Source organism: Pseudophryne corroboree, chromosome 1 (assembly GCF_028390025.1).
Source record: "Pseudophryne corroboree isolate aPseCor3 chromosome 1, aPseCor3.hap2, whole genome shotgun sequence".
Lineage (NCBI taxonomy): Eukaryota > Metazoa > Chordata > Amphibia > Anura > Myobatrachidae > Pseudophryne > Pseudophryne corroboree.
Window position 1 is genome coordinate 639489535 of NC_086444.1, and position 22231 is coordinate 639511765.

Below are 22231 nucleotides of genomic sequence, written 5' to 3' on the forward strand. Positions count from 1 at the left end.
GGGGCTGCTTGCTGCCCTCTCTTACCCCTTCCTCTGCCCCGAGGCAGATATGACTGTCCTTTTGTCCGCTTGTTCTTATAGGAACGAAAGGACTGCGGCTGAAAAGACGGTGTCTTTTTCTGTTGGGAGGGGGTCTGAGGTAAAAAAGTGGATTTTCCGGCAGTTGCCGTAGCCACCAGATCCGATAGACCGACGCCAAATAATTCCTCCCCTTTATACGGCAATACTTCCATATGTCGTTTGGAATCCGCATCACCTGACCACTGTCGCGTCCATAAACTCCTTCTGGCAGATATGGACATCGCATTTACTCTCGATGCCAGAGTGCAAATATCTCTCTGCGCATCTCGCATATAAAGGAAAGCATCCTTTAATTGCTCTATAGTCAATAAAATACTGTCCCTATCCAGGGTATCAATATTTTCAGTCAGGGAATCCAACCAGACGACCCCAGCACTGCACATCCAGGCTGAGGCGATGGCTGGTCGCAGTATAACACCAGTATGAGTGTATATGCTTTTCAGGGTAGTTTCCAGCCTCCTATCAGCTGGATCCTTGAGGGCGGCCGTATCAGGAGACGGTAACGCCACTTGTTTCGATAAGCGTGTGAGCGCCTTATCCACCCTAGGGGGTGTTTCCCAGCGCGCCCTAACCTCTGGCGGGAAAGGGTATAATGCTAATAACTTTTTTGAAATTAGCATTTTTCTATCTGGGTTAACCCACGCTTCATCACATACATCATTTAATTCCTCTGATTCAGGAAAAACTACAGGTAGTTTTTTCACCCCCCACATAATACCCCTTTTTGTGGTACTTGTAGTATCAGAGATATGCAAAGTCTCCTTCATTGCCGTGATCATATAACGTGTGGCCCTACTTGAAAATACGTTTGTTTCATCACCGTCGACACTAGATTCAGTGTCTGTGTCTGGGTCTGTGTCGACCGACTGAGGTAAAGGGCGCTTTACAGCCCCTGACGGTGTCTGAGACGCCTGGGCAGGTACTAACTGGTTTGCCGGCCGTCTCATGTCGTCAACTGATTTTTGTAATGTGCTGACATTATCACGTAATTCCATAAACAAAGCCATCCATTCCGGTGTCGACTCCCTGGGGGGTGACATCACCATTATCGGCAATTGCTCTGCCTCCACGCCAACATCGTCCTCATACATGTCGACACACACGTACCGACACACAGCAGACACACAGGGAATGCTCTTATCGAAGACAGGACACCACTAGCCCTTTGGGGAGACAGAGGGAGAGTTTGCCAGTACACACCCAAGCGCTATAATATATATGGGAACAACCCTATATAAGTGTTGTTCCTTATAGCCGCTTAAATATATAAAAATATCGCCAAAATATGCCCCCCCTCTCTGTTTTACCCTGTTTCTGTAGTGCAGTGCAGGGGAGAGTCCTGGGAGCCTTCCTCACAGCGGAGCTGAGCAGGAAAATGGCGCTGTGTGCTGAGGAGAATAAGCCCCGCCCCCTATTCCGGCGGGCTTTTCTCCCGGAGTTTTAGACATTTGGCATGGGTTAAATACATACATATAGCCTTAATGGCTATATGTGATGTATTCTTTTGCCATAAAAGGTATTATATATTGCTGCCCAGGGCGCCCCCAGCAGCGCCCTGCACCCTCCGTGACCGTCTGGTGTGAAGTGTGTGACAACAATGGCGCACAGCTGCAGTGCTGTGCGCTACCTTCATGAAGACTGAAGAGCCTTCTGCCGCCTGTTTCCGGACCTTCAATCTTCAGCATCTGTAAGGGGGGTCGGCGGCGCGGCTCCGGGACGAACCCCAGGGTGAGACCTGTGTTCCGACTCCCTCTGGAGCTAATGGTGTCCAGTAGCCTAAGAATCCAATCCATCCTGCACGCAGGTGAGTTGAAATTCTCTCCCCTAAGTCCCTCGATGCAGTGAGCCTGTTGCCAGCAGGACTCACTGAAAATAAAAAACCTAAAAAACTTTTTCTAAGCAGCTCTTTAGGAGAGCCACCTAGATTGCACCCTGCTCGGACGGGCACAAAAACCTAACTGAGGCTTGGAGGAGGGTCATAGGGGGAGGAGCCAGTACACACCATGTGATCCTAAAAGCTTACTTTTTGTGCCCTGTCTCCTGCGGAGCCGCTATTCCCCATGGTCCTGACGGAGTCCCCAGCATCCACTTAGGACGTTAGAGAAATATACTTTCTTTCTAGGAGCTCAGGAGAGCCCCTAGTGTGCATCCAGCTCAGCCGGGCACAAGATTCTAACTGAGGTCTGGAGGAGGGTCATAGTGGGAGGAGCCAGTGCACACCAGTTAGTCTAAAGCTTTCTTTTAGTTGTGCCCAGTCTCCTGCGGAGCCGCTATTCCCCATGGTCCTTACGGAGTCCCAGCATCCACTTAGGATGTCAGAGAAATGTTGCATTATTTTGTGATGAAAAGAAGATCTCAAAAGATCTCAAACTGCATTTGAGATTGCATCTGAACAAGACCAATAATTCCCGCTCTTCATTTTCGTCTGCTTAACCAGCCATGTAAGATTTTACATCTAACCATCATGACAGCCCACTTCTCTTATTGTATTTCAGGAAGAATGGCAGATGTATAATGTAACAAGGCAATGTTCTGCATGACTTCTCAGATGGACTCCTGCAGCTATATAATGGCATTGCATGGTTTGTAAAGGGTTCTGCTCCCTTGCACCTGTACAACCCACTTTCTCTTTGGTCATTAGACTGGGTAAGTGGCTAGTACAGATGATGACCCAAAGTTGGGGCAGATGTGAGTGCAAGAATGGTTTCTCTGGAGATCAGTATGAAAATCCATCCGTCAGTATACCGACAGCGGGATCCTGGCCACCGATATGCCAGCTGCGGGGCGAGCGCTAGAAAGCACCTTGCGGGCACAGTGGCTCGCTACGCTCATCACAGGTTATATTCTCCCTCTATAGGTGTCGTGGACACCCATAGAGGGAGAAAAGCCTGTGGTGCCGGGACTCCGGCGTCAGTATTTCAACGCTGGTTGGGATCCCGACTAGCAGTATTGTAACTGCATCCCGTTTCTCTGTACAGCCTCAAAAGTAAGGTGTAACATTTATACGAGGGAGTGATTAAAGTAAAATATTTGTAAATGCATCTACTGGTCCTTTAAATAGATCTACAAAATCAATAATTGACAATACCTGTTTATTAGCGAGGACTATAAGTGGAAGGACAGAGTCTTGTTGAATCAGCTGATGAAGATGTCTTTTAGCCAGTGGAAGGCGACTGTGATCTGCAGAGTCCACTACAAAAATTACTGCAAATGCCCTGGAGAGGTACATTTTCCAATAGGGACGTAGCTGTTCACTGCCTCCAACTGTAGGTGAAATAGAAACATGGTAAAGTTTAGGGTACCATTTTCCATGTTACAGGCTGTGTTTGAAACATGACAGAATATGATTGGTTGGTACTTTATCTCTCCCCCCAAGCTTTCATATATCTCCTCCTTTATTCTGACAGATTGCACAGTATTCTAGGAAGACAGGAGGACGTTCTCCCAAGTAAAACGTAAAGGTAACGCTGGCCCAAGATACAACTTCATTTTTCAGGATTCTGGCTTTATAAACGATTAAATTTTCAAATCTGGTGGCTTATAGGTTTTACTGGAACATTTGGTTACTTCACAAATGAGCATTTCTTCATCAGAAATCATACAGAATGGTTTTATGCAATAATCTATGTGCCCTGTCAAATGAGTGATGGTAAAAATCAGGCTGTGTTATGACAGCGGTAGCTTGCTGAAAAATAGGCAAATAATGGAATTATTGCAACAGAGACCAGTGGCAGTGGCTATATACAACTGCGGGCATTTATTATCAATTGGAGTGTGTAGCATAAAATGTACATTGTTTGCATGACAGATTAAAGAATGCATAAATAATAATTCTGGGATTAACCACTGGCAAGTAAAATGTGTATACTTGTTACAAAAAAAATCTCAAAAATGAAACTCTCCCAAACTAATTACACTTTAATAAAACCTGACTGGTGGGCCAAAGTTGGTGGAACATACACTGAAGTGGTTGGCTTTGCACTAGGTGTGTTTAGGAAGATTCTGGACAGGGTGTATTTTGCCTTTATAAAATATTGGGAAGTATGCATATACAACTTTGTGAGGTAGTCATTGTTTCACCGGTATTTATACCCTCCTTCCTGTTAACCACTGTCTTTTCTCAGATCTCACTATGGGCCCAATTCATGTTTGGATGGAATTGCACAGCTGCAAGCATACGCGCACGCAGGGGGGTTTCCGAGTACCTAGAAACCCCCCCTGGCCACCGATCTATCCCACAGCCGACCGATTTTTATTTTTTATACAGTACGGAGCTCAGGCAGTGTAATGGGGCAGCTGCAGCAGCTGCCTCCGTCCTACAAGGACAGTGGAAGGCAGGCGGCTGGCTGCAGCTAGAGGGCGCTGAAGTGGGAGTGCGCAGCTACGCTCAGAAAGTTAAGTTCTCGGCATTCGGATTTAAAGTGAGGAACATGCAGTGACGTAAGTCCCGGAGGCAAAGGAAGGATCTGCCTCCGTGCACCAGCTGTTAAAAGGGCAGAGAGAAGCAGAGTCGGTAGGAGAGCCAATCCACGCAGAGACCAGTGCCAGATATAAGCCACCATCCAGGTACATGCAATTTAGGCACGTTTGTTTTATTTCCCCCTAAACTGTCTTTATGTCTTGCAGTGACCTGTGAGGGGAGGGAGAGGGGAAATCCATCTGAGGCAGCAGCAGGGGATTCCTTTCAGTTTCAAATGCATGTCTCACCCACCAGCAGCAGTGCAGAGTATCTCCCATTATCTTAGCCTAAAGGTCAGAAGAGCATGTGCTGAGCCCTGATTGGAGGAACTCAGCACATGCTGATTAGAAGAGCACCTAATTGGAGGGGACTAACACCTGCTTCCCTGACCCCTGGGACATTAAGGATCTCTCTCAGCATGGCCCCCATTTGTGAGTAATCAGCCTGCCTACACAGGTTAATGCTACTGTTCCTGTTGCTTCTGCCTATCTCTGCCACCCACTGCTTCTGTCTCTCTGCATGTTTCTGTCTCTCTATATTCTGTGCCCACCTTCTGTCTCCCCACTCTCTCTGCCCACCATATGTCTCCCATCTGCCCACCACCTGTCTCCCCCTCTCTCTGCCCACCAGCTGTCTCCCCTCTGCCCACCACCTGTCTCCCCCTCTCTCTGCCCACCATCTGTCTCCCCTCTATGCCCACCACCTGTCTCCCCCTCTCTCTGCCCACCATCTGTCTCCCCTCTATGCCCACCATCTGCCTCCCCTCTCTCTGCCCACTATCTGTCTCACCCTCTGTCTCTCTGCCCACCAGCTGTCTCCCCCTCTCTTTGCCCACCATCTGCCCCCTCCCTCTCTCTCTGCCCACCATCTGTCCCCCACCTCTCTCCTCTCTCTGCCTAGCATCTGTACCCCCCTCCCTCCCCTCTCTACCCAGCATCTGTGTCCCCCTCTCTCTGCCCAGAATCTGCCCCCACTTTCTGCCCAGCATCTGGCTGCCGACCCTTTGCCCAGCATCTGTCTCCTTTTTCTCTCTGCCAAACATATGACTGCCCCCCCCCCCAGCCCCCAATCATCTGTCTGTCTCCCCACTCTGCTCATCATGTCTCCAAATCTCTCTCTGCCCACCATCTGGCTGGGGCACACTGTCTCTTCCCAGCATCTGTCTTCCCCCCTCTGTCTGCCCCACACCTTGTCTGCTCAGCATCTGCCTTTCCCACCCTCTCTGCCCAGCATCTGTCTTTCCCACTCACTCTTTGCTCAGCATCTGGCTGTCCCCCCTCTCTCTCTGCCCAGCATCTGTCTGCCCCCCTTCCCCTTCCCTCTTCTCTGCCCAGCATCTGTCTTTCCCACTCACTCTTTGCTCAGCATCTGGCTGTCCCCACTCTCTCTCTGCCCAGAATCTGTCTGCCCCCCTTCCCCTTCCCTCTTCTCTGCCCAGGATCTGGTTGCTCTCTTCAGCTTCAGTTTAATTTTTTTACAAGGGTGGGGGGAGGGCGCAATGTGTTTTATTTATCTCCTGTGTGGGGACAATGTGTGCACTAATTGTTAAAATAATCTCTATTAACATTTGCGGCCATCCCCTTAAAATAGATTCCTTATTGCTGCAATTTGCGGCAATAAGGAATCCTTATTTGCCCTTAGTTATCAGTGAGTCACAGGGAAAGGGGCTCCAATAGGAGCCTGTCCTGGCGATCACTGAGAAGGTGCTGCCAGACGCTGGTTGGTAGATGGGGGGAAAGCACTACCATCTGTTTCACCTCCGGGCACCTGTTATGAAGTTACTATCCTTGGCGCATGGTAACCGGAAAAGGAGAAATAGTGTCTTCAAGTTCACCCTCTCTAACTCTGCAGTAGCGAGATGTGTCTGTGTCACATATGCCGGGGGGCAGGGGGAGGCGATAGTCCGTAGTCTATAATAAATTATGCTGGCTTGGTCACCGCACTCCTGATAACTGCAGCAGTTGTTTGTGTGACCAGCAGTGTTGCCAACTATGAAATGAAAAACAAGCAACTGATGACTAAAAAATAAGCCCAAAACAAGCCCAAACCATTCCTAAAAAAGCTCCCCAAAAAGCCCAACTTAAGTTTTTAGTTTTTCTTTTTTTTTTTATAAATTTTTTTATTGAAGCATCATCATGTCAATTCAACAACATTGTGGTGAATCATTTCAACATTTTTGAAAGATGGTCCATCATCGTACAGTACCACATATATCAAATTGTCGTGTTATCAGTAAATAAAACGTTTTCATATCAATGTTGTAAAACACATTCTTATTCATCTATTCACATTAATTGAGAATGAAAGTCAAATTAAACATAATGTATGTGAATGTCTGCCGTGTCACCAGAGCCCCACCCTTCCCCCTCGTCCTTCCCCCGGGCACTTCATGTTTTGCATATAACAAAAATGCCCCATCTGAGATCTGACGTTAACTAAAATGTAATATCACAGAGGAATCGGAGGGTCATTAGCGACCATCTGCGACATATACCAAACTGTGTCCTTAAAGCTATTGTGAATTTGGGTCCTTAACGGAAGTGACAGGGTAGCTATATATGTCTCCCACGTTAGAAAGAACCTCTCAACTTTGTTTTCTCTATCCAGTATCACCTCCACCCACTGCATCCTAAATAGGTAGTGTAATTTAGCTTTAAAAAGTGCCAACAATGGCTGAGAGGGTTGTAGCCAAGTTTGTAGGATGGTTTTGCAGGCCGCTGCTCCTATAGCCAGCAGGAGCCTTTTGCCCCCATGTGATGTACGAATATTGGGGGGAAGCATACCAAACAGGGCCCATTCAGGTGTCATAGGGATGTAACTGATCAGGCTATCAGTAGAATATTTCCTGACCTGAGTCCAAAAACCTCGAATTACGGGGCAATCCCAAAGACAGTGGAATAAATTTGCTGAGTTAGCTCCACATTTGTAACAGTTGGAATTTGATGAATTACCTATCAAGAAACTCCTGTTAGGGGACAAGTAAGCTCTGTGCAGTATGTTTAGAAACATAGTGATATATGGAGAGTAAGGCAATAGTGCACATGCTCTGGTATGAGAACGAAGTATATCGTTTGATGATGTATTTGGAAGTCGTGAAAGCCAAGGAGCTAAGTTCGTGGAAGATTTGTCTGGTATAAACACTTGCCGTATGCAATTGTACGTTAAGGAAATGGCTTTTTGTGTCAAGCTTTGACTTTGAAGTAGTATGTCTAGTGGGTTGTTCCAGTCCAACATTGTGAAGGGACGTATAATAGAGCTAATATAGTGTTGGGCCTGTAAGAATGCAATAGGGTGGGCCGCCATCCATGGATGGCGTTCCCCAGCATCCTGGAACGTGGAAGGCCTCCTTGCCGACGTAGAGACCAAATCTCTCACAGTCCTCACACCCTGTGTCTGCCAACTAAAAAATGGGTGGGAAGCCTGCCCATTCTGGAATTCAGGATTATCTACAAAGGTGAGAAAAAGAGATTTGTATGCATTTAATCCAAATTTGTGTCTTAGTACATGCCAGGTTTTCCTAGTGTGCCAAAGCAATGGGTTATCACGTATTTCCTGTGAAATTTCGCAGTCATATACATGAAGGAAACTTGTGAGGTTAATTCCTTCCAAGAATTCCTTTTCTAGTGATGTGTTCGCATAAAGATCCCGGCCGATTAGCCAATCTTTAATATATCTAGTATGCGCTGCATATGAGTATAATTGGACATCAGGAAAGTTTATCCCCCCATTATGTTTCATTTGCTGTAGTTTGTTTAGCCCTATCCTCGGATGTTTTCCCTTCCAAATAAATTGTCTAAAACTACGGTTAATCGACTTTACGTCTTTGTTCGAGATCACATAGGGGAGTGCCTGTATTAAGAACATTAATTTTGGGAATGAAATCATTTTAACAAGGTTTGCTCTACCTAAGTATGACAACCACAGTCCCTTCCACCCGTCCAATTCTGTTGCTATAGAGCGAATAACATTGGAAAAGTTGAGACTGTAGAGGAGAAAAGGGTTGTGTGAGATTTTAACCCCCAGGTAAGTAAAGTGTTGATGTGTCCACATTATTGGGATGGTGGATTTAAAAGAAACGCGAGAGGAGGGAGTTCCAAGACGAAGCGCCACCGATTTAGACGTATTGACTTTGAAGCCGGACACCTGTCCATACTTAGTCAAAAGAGAGAATATCCTATCCAGGGATTCTGCTGGGTCCCCAACAAACAACAAAATGTCGTCCGCGAAAGCGGTCAACTTTATTTCTTTTCGACCAATTTGGATCCCCTTAAAGTAATCTCCATCTTGAAGAAGTCTAAGTAATGGATCTATAGCTAAATTAAATAGAATAGGGGAAAGGGGGCAACCCTGTCTTGTACCCCTAGACATCACTATGGTGTTGCTACTGTATCCATTTATTATTAGAGAGGTGGAGGGAGTGGTATAGATGTATTTTATAAGGTTAATGAACATTGGGTCAAATTGCCGTGCGTGGAGAGTTCCAAACAAATGTGGCCATAAAACAGTATCAAACGCTTTGGTCGTATCCAGATTTAAGAGAATATTTTGGGTATGTGGTTCTCCATGAGATTTTACCACCGCTGCTATCGCTGTTCGAATTCCTTTGACTAGATGTTTATGTCGAACAAATCCCAGCTGGTGATCAGTGAGAATCTGCGGGAGCAGCAGCTGGAGTCTATCCGCCATAATTTTGGTTAGTATTTTAATGTCCGTATTGAGTAGCGTAATTGGTCTATACGAATCAATTTGCTGGGGGTCACGCTGTGGTTTGGGGATTAGGATTGTGTGTGAGTCATTGAAATGAGGAAAGATTGTACTATTGTGTAGAATTTCATTAAACAGTTCCCCCAAATCAGGTGCTATGTGTCCCTGAAGTATTTTGTAATATTCGTTGGATAACCCATCTGGGCCTGGTGATTTATGTAATTTTAGTTTCGAAATAGCATTAGTTATTTCTTCAAGAGTGATATCTTGTTTGAATACTTCATTTTGTGAGCTGGACAATTTGGGAAGGTTTGCTTCAGACAAAATACTGTCATGTAATGTCTGATCAAATGGACGTGCATCGTACAAATTAGAAAAGTATGTTTCAAAGTGTGTTAGGATACGTGAGGTCGTTGTGTCAATAGAAGACGAGTTCGGGTCTTTAATGGCGGTGATTAATCTCTTTGGGGCGCTCAATTTGGACATGGTGGCTAACAATCGTCCGGTTTTGTTGCCCCACCGAAAGTATTTAGATTTTGAAAAAGTCAAATCGCGCTGTGCCTGGGACAGCAGAAAATCATCCAACATCTGTCTTGCCTGTGTGTATTCTTGTCTATTTTCTGGGGAAGGGGAATCTATGTATGTTCGCAAAGCAGCCGTTAATGAAGCATGAAGAGCTTGGTATTGCGCGGAGACTTTCTTTTTTCGTTTGGAGATATACTCCATTATGCTCCCTCTCATAGTAGCCTTAGATGCTCCCCAGAATATAGTTGGTTTCTCCCAATAATCAATGTTGTCGTCAGTGAAAGTCATCCAACTATTTGTTAGAAAAAGACGAAAGTCTTCCGAATTGTATAGATAGGTCGGGAATCTCCAGGGCTTAAAGTTCCCAGCTGACGAAGATCTGGTGAGATGAAGTGTAATTGGGGCATGGTCGGAGACCAGGATATTGTGGATGTCAACTTTTAAAACACGCGACACCAAGGGATCAGCTATGAGAAAGGAGTCTATTCTAGACCATGAGCCATGTACTGCTGAAAAAAAGGTAAAGGAATGGTCGGTTGGGTTAAAGAGCCTCCAAATGTCACTAAGCTGTAATGTTGTCTTGAGGAAATGTCTTTGTGTGTAAGAAGCTGACGAAGGGTTCTGTGGGACAGGCTGTTTATCAATCTTTGGGTCATCTACCGAATTAAAGTCACCCGCAAGTACTAGGAGACCATTCTGCCGCTGCGCCAGGGTTTGAGCTAAAGATTGTAAAAACTCCGAAGTTGATACATTAGGTGCATAGATATTAACTAGTGTGTAATTTGTTCCCCATATGATTACGTCTAAAATTATAAATCTTCCTTCTGAGTCGAGTATAGAATTAGTGATAGAGTATTGAACATCTTTTTGAAATAGGATCGACACTCCCCTGGTTTTATTGCGAAATTTAGATGAGACGCACTCGCCCAACCATGAAGCCCGCAGTGTCGATTCGCCTCCCGTCTCCCAATGGGTCTCCTGCAGAAATATAATATCTGGATGAAATTTACGTAAGTGGTTCACCACTCTCCTTCTCTTAATGGGAGAGTTGAGGCCTCCCACGTTCCAGGATATTAGCTTCAGAGGGGCAGGGGTATTCAAAGAAGGGATAGGTTGAGGGTTAGATTGCATTATCCAACACCCATTTTGGGAAACCTTCTTGCCATGTGGTATGTGCGTGTTGGAAAGACCCCTCCGTCCCAGCCATCGGAAGGGGTCGAGTATCTAGGGGGACAGGGGGAGGGTGCAGGCCCCGGCAGCTTCGACTTAACATACAAACAATGCTTCAATTCACATTTTCTAAATTTTCCATAACCGAACATCTTAAGAGTAGTCAATACGTTTAAAGTATTGACACCCATGAACATATACCACAAAAAAATGAGAGATATAAGAACAAAAACAAAATAAAAATCAAACATCAGATCATCTCGAGTAGCCTTGTAGTATCTACTGGCATTATTTCTTAACGTACATGGTTGAGTCAACCACTTTATATTTAGCGATCAGATGGACCCTCTGTATGAAATACCCTGTCAAAGTGTGTTTTGGCCAATTTCGGGTCAGAGAAAAATACGTCGCGGCCATTATCTTGCACCCGCAATTTAGCCGGGTACAATAGTTGGAATCGTGTACCGCTGTCGTGGAGTAGTTTGCATATTTCTCCAAATTCCTTCCTTTTTTGGGAAACAGAGGCCGAAAAATCCTGGAAGATTAAAATTTTTGACCCATTTACCTCTAACCTTGAGATTTTACGATAAGCACCCAGAGTTGCCTCTTTCATACGGTAGTCTAGATATTTGGCTATAACAGGCCTTGGTCTAGCCGCGGACTCGGGTCTTTCTGGTCCCAATCTGTGTGCCCGTTCAATATGTACTAGGAAAGGGGAATCATGGGTTCCCAATTCTTTGGGGAGGTCAACTGTGAGGAACTCAAGCAGTTTAGGGCCCTTAACTGTTTCGGGGATGCCAATGAAACGAAGATTACTTCGTCGATGACGATTTTCCATATCATCAACCTTAGCTTGGAGATTTTGGATGGAGGAGGTCTGGGTATCTACCAGTCGTTGTAGTGAGTCTACACGGTCCTCCGAATCACTGGTCCGTTGCTCCAGGGAAGCAATACGGGTAGTATTGGTATCTATTTTAGCCAAGGCTGCATCGAATGCAGTTTGTAAGGTTTCCAGTTTTTTATCAATTAATGGCATGATGATTTTCGAGATTTCCTGGGCCGTTTCTATGGCCGAGGGAACTCTGGGGACCTGAGTGGGAGAGGAGGGGGCGCTTAAAGAATCATCCTCTTCCGAGTTGTGCACTGGGGAAGAAGGAGCAGTAGCTCTTCCTTGGTTATTTTTGGATTTCCCCGTCCTTGTGTTCGTAGAGGATTGGTGGGATTTTTGGGAATTTGTTCTGTTATAGTATTTGTCCATTTTTCTCTATCTCTGTCACTAATTGCTGTTAGTTTGGGCAAAAAGAATATCTGCCTTTGCAGTAGATGTTTGCAGGTTTGAAAAAGACTACTCGAAAGGTAGGAGCTGGCCTACATGCTGTTTAAAGGATACACTGAGTATGAAAAAAAACTCTTAGTGGAAAAACTCTAAGACTGTAGGGTCACACTGCTATTATGTTATGTTTCAAACTTAGTCAGGTAGTATACACTGCTATTTGTCAGAGCGACACCAGATGTCGTTGTTGCATAAACTGTATGCCCTACCTGTATACGCTATTTGATGAATTGTATAGCATTCATCCAATTCAAGCATACATCTTTAACATCAGCCTATAGTAAATCAATGAGTGGCTTGTTTGAATTCTTAGAATGTTAGGCACACAGAAAAATATTTTGTACACAGTCTCCCAAAAAGTGTTATCCGCACACAACGGTTGAGTCACTATTTACTGGTAATCTGAGCGAAAAGGTTATTCGCTTGTGCAGCACTTGTGTGCAGGTTTGAAAAAGATCCTTCAAAAGATTAAGTTAGACCTATATGTCGGGTGAAAGATATATTGAACAAGAAATACCTCTTAATGTTAAAACAATAAGACTGTAAGATCACACTGCAGTTGTGTTATGTTTCAAAATCAATCAGGCAATATACACGGCTATTTGTCTGAGAGGCACTGGATGTCACCGTTACCTAAGCCGTGTGCACCACCTGCTTATCCTATATAATAAATTTCCAAGCACCAATATAGTTCCAACCTGCAACCTTACTAGCTACCCGTAGTGAATTGATGAGTGGATTGTTGAAACAGGCCACTCAATAGGTCAAATTAGGACTGCATGTTGTGTGAAGGATACACTGAATGAGAAACAGCACTTAATGGAAAAGCAATAACACTGTGTAATCACACCGCAGTTGTGTTATGTTTCAACCTGAATCAAGTAATATATACAGCTATTCGTCAAAAAGACACTAGATGTCGCTGTTGTATAAGCTACATGCACTATCTGCACAACCTATATAGCAAACTTCATAGCACAAGTAAGGCCAAAAGCCTAACAATCAAACTTGCTCCGGTGCACAGTTGGGCTATCAGAGCTTGAGTTTGTGTCCAGAATCTGGTATGTGTCCAGTGATAGCAATGCACACCGTCCAGAGACCTAAGAGAAGAGGGCAATAGGGAGGGAAAATAGAATATATGGTAGGGGGGTGCAGGGTGGGGTATGGGAAACACAGTAGGTGGGGAGGTTCAAAGAGATGGGGAAGTTGAAGAAAGGGTGTTAGATGAGAGAGTGGGGATAAACAAACAATATTAGTACCCTGCAGGGGGAGAGATGCAGCCAGGTGACCAGGGTCCGTCTTGCATCCAGCAGCACCGCGTCTGCTCCCTGAGTTCCAGCGAAACGAGTCCGGAGAATAGTTCAGACTGGGGTCCGGATATAGGTAAGCAGCTTCCCTCCTCCGCTTCAGCACGCCATCAGCCCGAGGACCGCCATAAAGATCCGCCTGCAGGGCTATCAGCGCAGTGTACTTGGAGATCCCCAAGGCCACCTCTTATCCGCTTCAGGTTCCACCGCCGCTCCACAGGGCCGCCGGGACAAAGCCACTCCGTCAGCTCCCTCTTGTGTGAAATTTAGTAGGTCCGGGACAGCGTGGCGAACAACTCCGGCGGCTTCCCCGACATGGGCCTCCAGCTGCTCCAGCCAAGCCACTCGACACCACGGGGGGGGGGGGGGGGGAAGACGGGCCGCGCAGCACCCGCCGACGTTCGCCCCGGCAAGTCCGGGCTCCGATGCAGGTAAATCTCGGGTTGGCAAGGGGTCTGGCAAGCGGGGATAAGCGGCCCAGGGGGAGATAATCACCAAGAGCAGGCCCGAACTCGGCCACGGCGGGTCCCCGGGAAGGCAGCGCTCCTATCAACGGCGTCTCACTGTTACAGGCACCCCTTTTCTGTCGTCTCCTCAGCAGTCCACGCCAAGCCCCAGCGGCAGTAGGGCAAGGCAAGAGATGCAGCAGCTCCCCTCCAAGCAGCACCGCGTCTTCCGGCGCCACGCCACGCCACCGGGTGCTGGGGAGGCCTGATTTACTGCAGGCCTGACTCCGGTGGAAATTCAGCTCCAAAGTTCCCGATTTTCGGCTCCACTGGAACAGCGGGGTCCCCTCTTTTCTTATGAGGAGGATAGACCCCCTACTCAGCAGTATTGAGGGGAGATGCAGTCGGATTGTAGAGAGGGGGAACGGAGCTGGTCTAAAATGCGGCCATCCAGATGCACCGCCCACCGGAAGTCAAGTTTTTAGTTTTTCTAATTAAAATACATATAATTATAAGTGCTATGTCTGGCTACTACTCAGTGTTATCTCAGGTGCTGCTGGATGGACTGAAGACAAGTTCTGGAACTTCAAGTGGATAGCTTTCAGTTTCTTGAACTTTTTCTTCTGGTATCTGGTTCTCCAGTCGGGATGATAATGATATCCCGGTGGACTGGATGCTGGCTGTCCATATACTAAGAGCGGAATCCCGGCAGCCAGAATACCGGCAGCGATGAGAGAGCAAAGAGTCCGCTTGTGGGCTCGGTGGCTTGCTGCACTCCCCACAGGTTTTATTCCCACTCTGTGGGTCTTGTGGATACCCACGAGTGGGAAAACCTGTGGCGAGTGCTGACGGCATTACCGTCTGTCAGGATTTCACTTCAGGATCCTGAACGCCGAGATCTCGACAGCCGGCTTAACTGCATCCCCTCCAGTCTGTGGTAGACATTATGGGCCTTTCTCAGACCATGACACAGACGGGGAAAAAAATAAGAATTTACTTACCGATAATTCTATTTCTCATAGTCCGTAGTGGATGCTGGGGACTCCGTCAGGACCATGGGGAATAGCGGGCTCCGCAGGAGACAGGGCACATCTAAAAAAGCTTTTAGGTCACATGGTGCGTACTGGCTCCTCCCCCTATGACCCTCCTCCAAGCCTCAGTTAGGTACTGTGCCCGGACGAGCGTACACAATAAGGAAGGATCTTGAATCCCGGGTAAGACTCATACCAGCCACACCAATCACACCGTACAACTTGTGATCTGAACCCAGTTAACAGTATGATAACAAAACGAAGTAGCCTCTGAAAAGATGGCTCACAACAACAGTAATAACCCGATTTTGTAACAATAACTATGTACAAGCATTGCAGACAATCCGCACTTGGGATGGGCGCCCAGCATCCACTACGGACTATGAGAAATAGAATTATCGGTAAGTAAATTCTTATTTTCTCTAACGTCCTAGTGGATGCTGGGGACTCCGTCAGGACCATGGGGATTATACCAAAGCTCCCAAACGGGCGGGAGAGTGCGGATGACTCTGCAGCACCGAATGAGAAAACTCCAGGTCCTCTTTAGCCAGAGTATCAAATTTGTAAAATTTTACAAACGTGTTCTCCCCTGACCACGTAGCTGCTCGGCAAAGTTGTAATGCCGAGACCCCTCGGGCAGCCGCCCAAGATGAGCCCACCTTCCTTGTGGAGTGGGCCTTTACAGATTTAGGCTGTGGCACGCCTGCCACAGAATGTGCAAGTTGGATTGTGCTACAGATCCAACGTGCAATCGTCTGTTTAGACGCAGGAGCACCCATCTTGTTGGGTGCATACAATGTAAACAACGAGTCAGTTTTTCTGACTCCAGCTGTCCTTGAAATATATATTTTTAATGCTCTGACAACGTCCAGTAACTTGGAGTCCTCCAAGTCGCTAGTAGCCGCAGGCACCACAATAGGCTGGTTTAAGTGAAATGCCGAAACCACCTTAGGGAGAAATTGAGGACGTGTCCTCAATTCTGCCCTGTCCGAATGGAATATCAGATATGGGCTCTTGTATGACAAAGCTGCCAACTCTGAAACTCTCCTGGCAGAAGCCAGGGCCAACAGCATGGTTACCTTCCATGTAAGGTATTTTAATTCTACCGATTTTAACGGCTCAAACCAATGAGATTTGAGAAAATTTAGAACCACGTTCAAATCCCACGGTGCCACTGGAGGCACTATTGGGGGTTGTATATGTAGTACACCTTTGACAAAAGTTTGTACTTCAGGCACTGACGCCAATTCCTTCTGGAAGAAAATTGATAAGGCCGAAATTTGAACTTTAATGGACCCCAATTTTAGGCCCATAGACAATCCTGCTTGCAGGAAATGTAAGAATCGACCCAATTGAAATTCTTCCGTTGGAGCCTTCTTGGCCTCACACCACGCAACATATTTTCGCCAAATGCGGTGATAATGTTGTACAGTCACTTCCTTTCTAGCCTTAATCAAGGTAGGAATAACTTCCTCTGGAATGCCCTTTTCTTTTAGAATCCGGCGTTCAACCGCCATGCCGTCAAACGCAGACGCGGTAAGTCTTGGAACATACAAGGTCCCTGCTGAAGCAGATCCCTTCTTAGAGGTAGAGGCCACGGATCCTCCGTGAGCATCTCTTGAAGTTCCGGATACCAAGTTCTTCTTGGCCAGTCCGGAGCCACCAGTATCGTTCTTACTCCTCTTTTCCGTATAATTCTCAGTACCTTTGGTATGAGAGGCAGAGGAGGGAACACATACACTGACTGGTACACCCACGGTGTTACCAGAGCGTCCACAGCTATTGCCTGAGGGTCTCTTGACCTGGCGCAATACCTGTCCAATTTTTTGTTGAGGCGAGACGCCATCATGTCCACCTTTGGTTTTTCCCAACGGTTCACAATCATGTGGAAAACTTCTGGATGAAGTCCCCACTCTCCCGGGTGAAGGTCGTGTCTGCTGAGGAAATCTGCTTCCCAGTTGTCCACTCCCGGGATGAACACTGCTGACAGTGCTATGACATGATTCTCCGCCCAGCGCAGAATCCTTGCAGCTTCTGCCATTGCACTCCTGCTTCTCGTGCCGCCTTGTCGGTTTACGTGGGCGACTGCCGTGATGTTGTCGGACTGGATCAACACCGGCTGACCCTGAAGCAGCGGTTTTGCCAGACTTAGAGCATTGTAGATCGCTCTTAGCTCCAGTATATTTATGTGAAGAGACGTCTCCAGGTTTGACCACACGCCCTGGAAGTTTCTTCCCTTTGTGACTGCTCCCCAACCTCGTAGGCTGGCATCCGTAGTCACCAGGACCCAGTCCTGTATGCCGAATCTGCGGCCCACTAACAGATGGGCAGTCTGCAACCACCACAGGAGAGACAACCTTGTTCTCGGTGACAGTGTTATCCGCTGATGCATGTGCAGATGCGATCCGGACCATTTGTCCAGCAGATCCCACTGAAATGTCCGTGCATGGAATCTGCCGAATGGAATCGCTTCGTACGAAGCCACCATCTTTCCCAGGACTCTTGTGCATTGATGTACTGACACAGTTCCTGGTTTTAGGAGGTTCCTGACAAGTTCGGATAACTCCCTTGCTTTCTCTTCCGGGAGAAATACCTTTTTCTGAACCGTGTCCAGAATCATACCCAGGAACAGCAGATGCGTTGTCGGGGTCAATTGAGATTTTGGAAGATTTAGAATCCACCCGTGTTGCTGAAGCACTACTTGTGTTAGCGCCACACGGACTTCCAGCTGTTCTCTGGACTTTGCCCTTATCAGGAGATCGTCCAAGTAAGGGATAATTAATACGCCTTTTCTTCGTAGAAGAACCATCATTTCGGTCATTACCTTGGTAAAGACCCGAGGGGCCGTGGACAAACCAAACGGCAGCGTTTGAAACTGATAATGACAGTCTTGTATCACGAACCTGAGATACCCTTGGTGTGAGGGGTAAATCGGGACATGTAGATAAGCATCTTTTATGTCCAAGGACACCATGAAGTCACCTTCTTCCAGATTCGCTATCACTGCCCTGAGTGACTCCATCTTGAACTTGAATTTCTGTATGTACAGGTTCAAGGATTTCAGATTTAGAATAGGCCTTACCGAACCGTCCGGTTTCGGTACCACAAATAGAGTGGAATAATACCCCTTTCCCTGTTGTAGGAGGGGTACCTTGACTATCACCTGCTGAGAATACAGCTTGTGAATGGCTTCCAAAACCGACGTCCTTTCTGAGGGAGACGTTGGTAAAGCAGACTTTAGGAACCGGCGAGGGGGAAACCTTTCGAACTCCAGCATGTAACCCTGAGATATTATCTGCAGGACCCACGGGTCCACTTGTGAGTGAGCCCATTGATTGCTGAAAATCTTGAGTCGACCCCCCACCGTTCCTGGGTCCGCTTGTAAAGCCCCAGCGTCATGCTGATGGCTTTGTAGAAGCCGGGGCGGGCTTCTGTTCCTGGGCAGGGGCTGCGTGCTGCCCTTTCTTACCCTTTCCTCTGCCTCTCGGCAGATAAGACTGTCCTTTTGGTCGCTTTTTATAGGAGCGAAAGGACTGCGGCTGAAAAGACGGTGTCTTTTTCTGTTGTGAAGGGGTCTGAGGTAAAAAGGTGGATTTGCCGGCAGTTGCCGTGGTCACCAGGTCCGAAAGACCGACCCCAAACAATTCCTCTCCTTTATATGGCAATACTTCCATATGCCTCTTGGAATCCGCATCACCTGACCACTGTCGCGTCCATAAACTTCTTCTGGCAGATATGGACATCGCGCTTACTCTTGATGCTAGAGTACAAACATCCCTCTGAGCATCTCGCATATAAAGAAAAGCATCCTTTAATTGCTCTAGAGTCAATAAAATACTGTCCCTATCCAGGGTCTCAATATTTTCAGTCAGAGAATCCAACCACACTACCCCAGCACTGCACATCCAGGCTGAGGCTATTGCCGGTCGCAGTATAACACCAGTATGTGTGTATATACTCTTCAGTGTAGTTTCCAGCCTCCTATCTGCTGGATCCTTGAGGGCGGCCGTATCAGGAGACGGCAACGCCACTTGCTTTGATAAACGTGTGAGCGCCTTATCCACCTTAGGGGGTGTTTCCCAGCGCGCCCTAACCTCTGGTGGGAAAGGGTATAATGCCAATAACTTCTTTGAAATTAGCAATTTTCTATCGGGGGTAACCCACGCTTCATCACACACATCATTCAATTCCTCTGATTCTGGGAAAAATACAGGTAGTTTTTTCCCCCCCCACATAATACCCCTTTTTGAGGTACCAGCAGTATCAGAGATCTGCAACGCCTCCTTCATTGCCGTGATCATATAACGTGTGGCCCTATTGGAAAATACGTTTGTTTCTTCACCGTCGACACTAGATTCATCTGTGTCGGTACCCGTGTCGACTGACTGAGGTAAAGGACGTTTTACAGCCCCTGACGGTGTCTGAGACGCCTGAACCGGTACTAACTGGTTTGCCGGGCGTCTTATTTCGTCAACTGACTTTTGTAGTGTGCTGACATTATCACGTAATTCCATAACTAAAGCCATCCATTCCGGTGTCGACTCCCTAGGGGGTGACATTACCATCATCGGCAATTGCTCTGCCTCCACACCAACATCGTCCTCATACATGTCGACACACACGTACCGACACACAGCAGCCACACAGGGAATGCTCTAATCGAAGACAGGACCCCTTAGCCCTTTGGGGAGACAGAGGGAGAGTTTGCCAGCACACACCAAAAGCGCTATAAATGTATATAAACAACCCTAGAAGGTGTTGTTTACTATATATGCGCTCTTAATATATAAATATCGCCAATTTATGCCCCCCTTCTCTTTGTTACCCTGTTTCTGTAGTGCAGTGCAGGGGAGAGTCCTGGGAGCCTTCCTCACCAGCGGAGCTGAGCAGGAAAATGGCGCTGAGTGCCGAGGAGAATAAGCTCCGCCCCTTTTTCGGCGGGATTTTTCTCCCGGTTTTTAAGAAACTGGCCTGGGTCAAAATACATACATATAGCCTTAATGGGTATATGTGATGTATTTATTTTGCCACTAAAGGTAATTATATTGCTGCCCAGGGCGCCCCCAGCAGCGCCCTGCACCCTCCGTGACTGAGTCAGTGAGCCGTGTGACAACAATGGCGCACAGCTGCAGTGCTGTGCGCTACCTTCATGAAGACTGTGGAGTCTTCTGCCGCCTGTTTTCCGGACCTCCGTTCTGCCGTCTCTTCAGCGTCTGTAAGGGGGATCGGCGGCGCGGCTCCGGGACGAACCCCAGGCTGACCTGTGTTCCGACTCCCTCTGGAGCTAAGTGTCCAGTAGCCTAAGACTCCAATCCATCCTGCACGCAGGTGAGTTGGAAATATCTCCCCTAAGTCCCTCGATGCAGTGATCCTGTTGCCAGCAGGAATCACTGAGATTGAAACCTAAAAAAAAACTTTTCTAAACAGCTCTTTAAGAGAGCCACCTAGATTGCACCCTCTCGGACGGGCACAAAAACCTAACTGAGGGTTGGAGGAGGGTCATAGGGGGAGGAGCCAGTACGCACCATGTGACCTAAAAGCTTTTTTAGATGTGCCCTGTCTCCTGCGGAGCCCGCTATTCCCCATGGTCCTGACGGAGTCCCCAGCATCCACTAGGACGTTAGAGAAATAAGAATTTACTTACCGATAATTCTATTTCTCGTAGTCCGTAGTGGATGCTGGGAACTCCGTAAGGACCATGGGGAATAGCGGCTCCGCAGGAGACTGGGCACAAAAGTAAAGCTTTAGGACTACCTGGTGTGCACTGGCTCCTCCCCCTATGACCCTCCTCCAAGCCTCAGTTAGGATACTGTGCCCGGACGAGCGTACACAATAAGGAAGGATTCATAAATCCCGGGTAAGACTCATACCAGCCACACCAATCACACCGTACAACCTGTGATCTGAACCCAGTTAACAGCATGATAACATAGGAGCCTCTGGAAAGATGGCTCACAACAACAATAACCCGATTTAGTTAACAATAACTATGTACAAGTATTGCAGACAATCCGCACTTGGGATGGGCGCCCAGCATCCACTACGGACTACGAGAAATAGAATTATCGGTAAGTAAATTCTTATTTTCTCTGACGTCCTAGTGGATGCTGGGAACTCCGTAAGGACCATGGGGATTATACCAAAGCTCCCAAACGGGCGGGAGAGTGCGGATGACTCTGCAGCACCGAATGAGAGAACTCCAGGTCCTCCTCAGCCAGGGTATCAAATTTGTAGAATTTAGCAAACGTGTTTGCCCCTGACCAAGTAGCTGCTCGGCAAAGTTGTAAAGCCGAGACCCCTCGGGCAGCCGCCCAAGATGAGCCCACCTTCCTTGTGGAATGGGCTTTTACAGATTTTGGCTGTGGCAGGCCTGCCACAGAATGTGCAAGCTGAATTGTACTACAAATCCAACGAGCAATAGTCTGCTTAGAAGCAGGAGCACCCAGCTTGTTGGGTGCATACAGGATAAACAGCGAGTCAGATTTTCTGACTCCAGCCATCCTGGAAACATATATTTTCAGGGCCCTGACTACGTCCAGCAACTTGGAGTCCTCCAAGTCCCTAGTAGCCGCAGGTACCACAATAGGCTGGTTCAGGTGAAACGCTGAAACCACCTTAGGGAGAAATTGAGGACGAGTTCTCAATTCTGCCCTGTCCGTATGAAAAATCAGGTAAGGGCTTTTATAGGATAAAGCCGCCAATTCTGACACACGCCTGGCCGAAGCCAGGGCCAACAGCATTATCACTTTCCATGTGAGATATTTTAAGTCCACAGTGGTGAGTGGTTCAAACCAATGTGATTTTAGGAACCCCAAAACTACATTGAGATCCCAAGGTGCCACTGGAGGCACAAAAGGAGGCTGTATATGCAGCACCCCCTTGACAAACGTCTGAACTTCAGGAACTGAAGCCAGTTCTTTCTGGAAGAAAATCGACAGGGCCGAAATTTGAACCTTAATGGACCCCAATTTTAGGCCCATAGACACTCCTGTTTGCAGGAAATGTAGGAATCGACCCAGTTGAAATTCCTCTGTAGGGGCCTTCCTGGCCTCGCACCACGCAACATATTTACGCCAAATACGGTGATAATGCCTTGCGGTTACATCCTTCCTGGCTTTGATCAGGGTAGGGATGACTTCATCCGGAATGCCTTTTTCCTTCAGGATCCGGCGTTC

At 47.2% G+C, this 22231-nt stretch overlaps 1 protein-coding gene across 1 annotated transcript in view; it reads right to left on the reverse strand.

Moving 5' to 3' along the window:
- Positions 1-22231, reverse strand: part of ARL9 (ADP ribosylation factor like GTPase 9) — a 69589-nt gene that overhangs the window by 15393 nt on the left and 31965 nt on the right. Inside the window, exon 3 of the mRNA XM_063914608.1 lies at positions 3170-3345. Within this exon, the coding sequence (XP_063770678.1) occupies positions 3170-3345 (176 nt within the window). The remainder of the gene's footprint in view (positions 1-3169; positions 3346-22231) is intronic.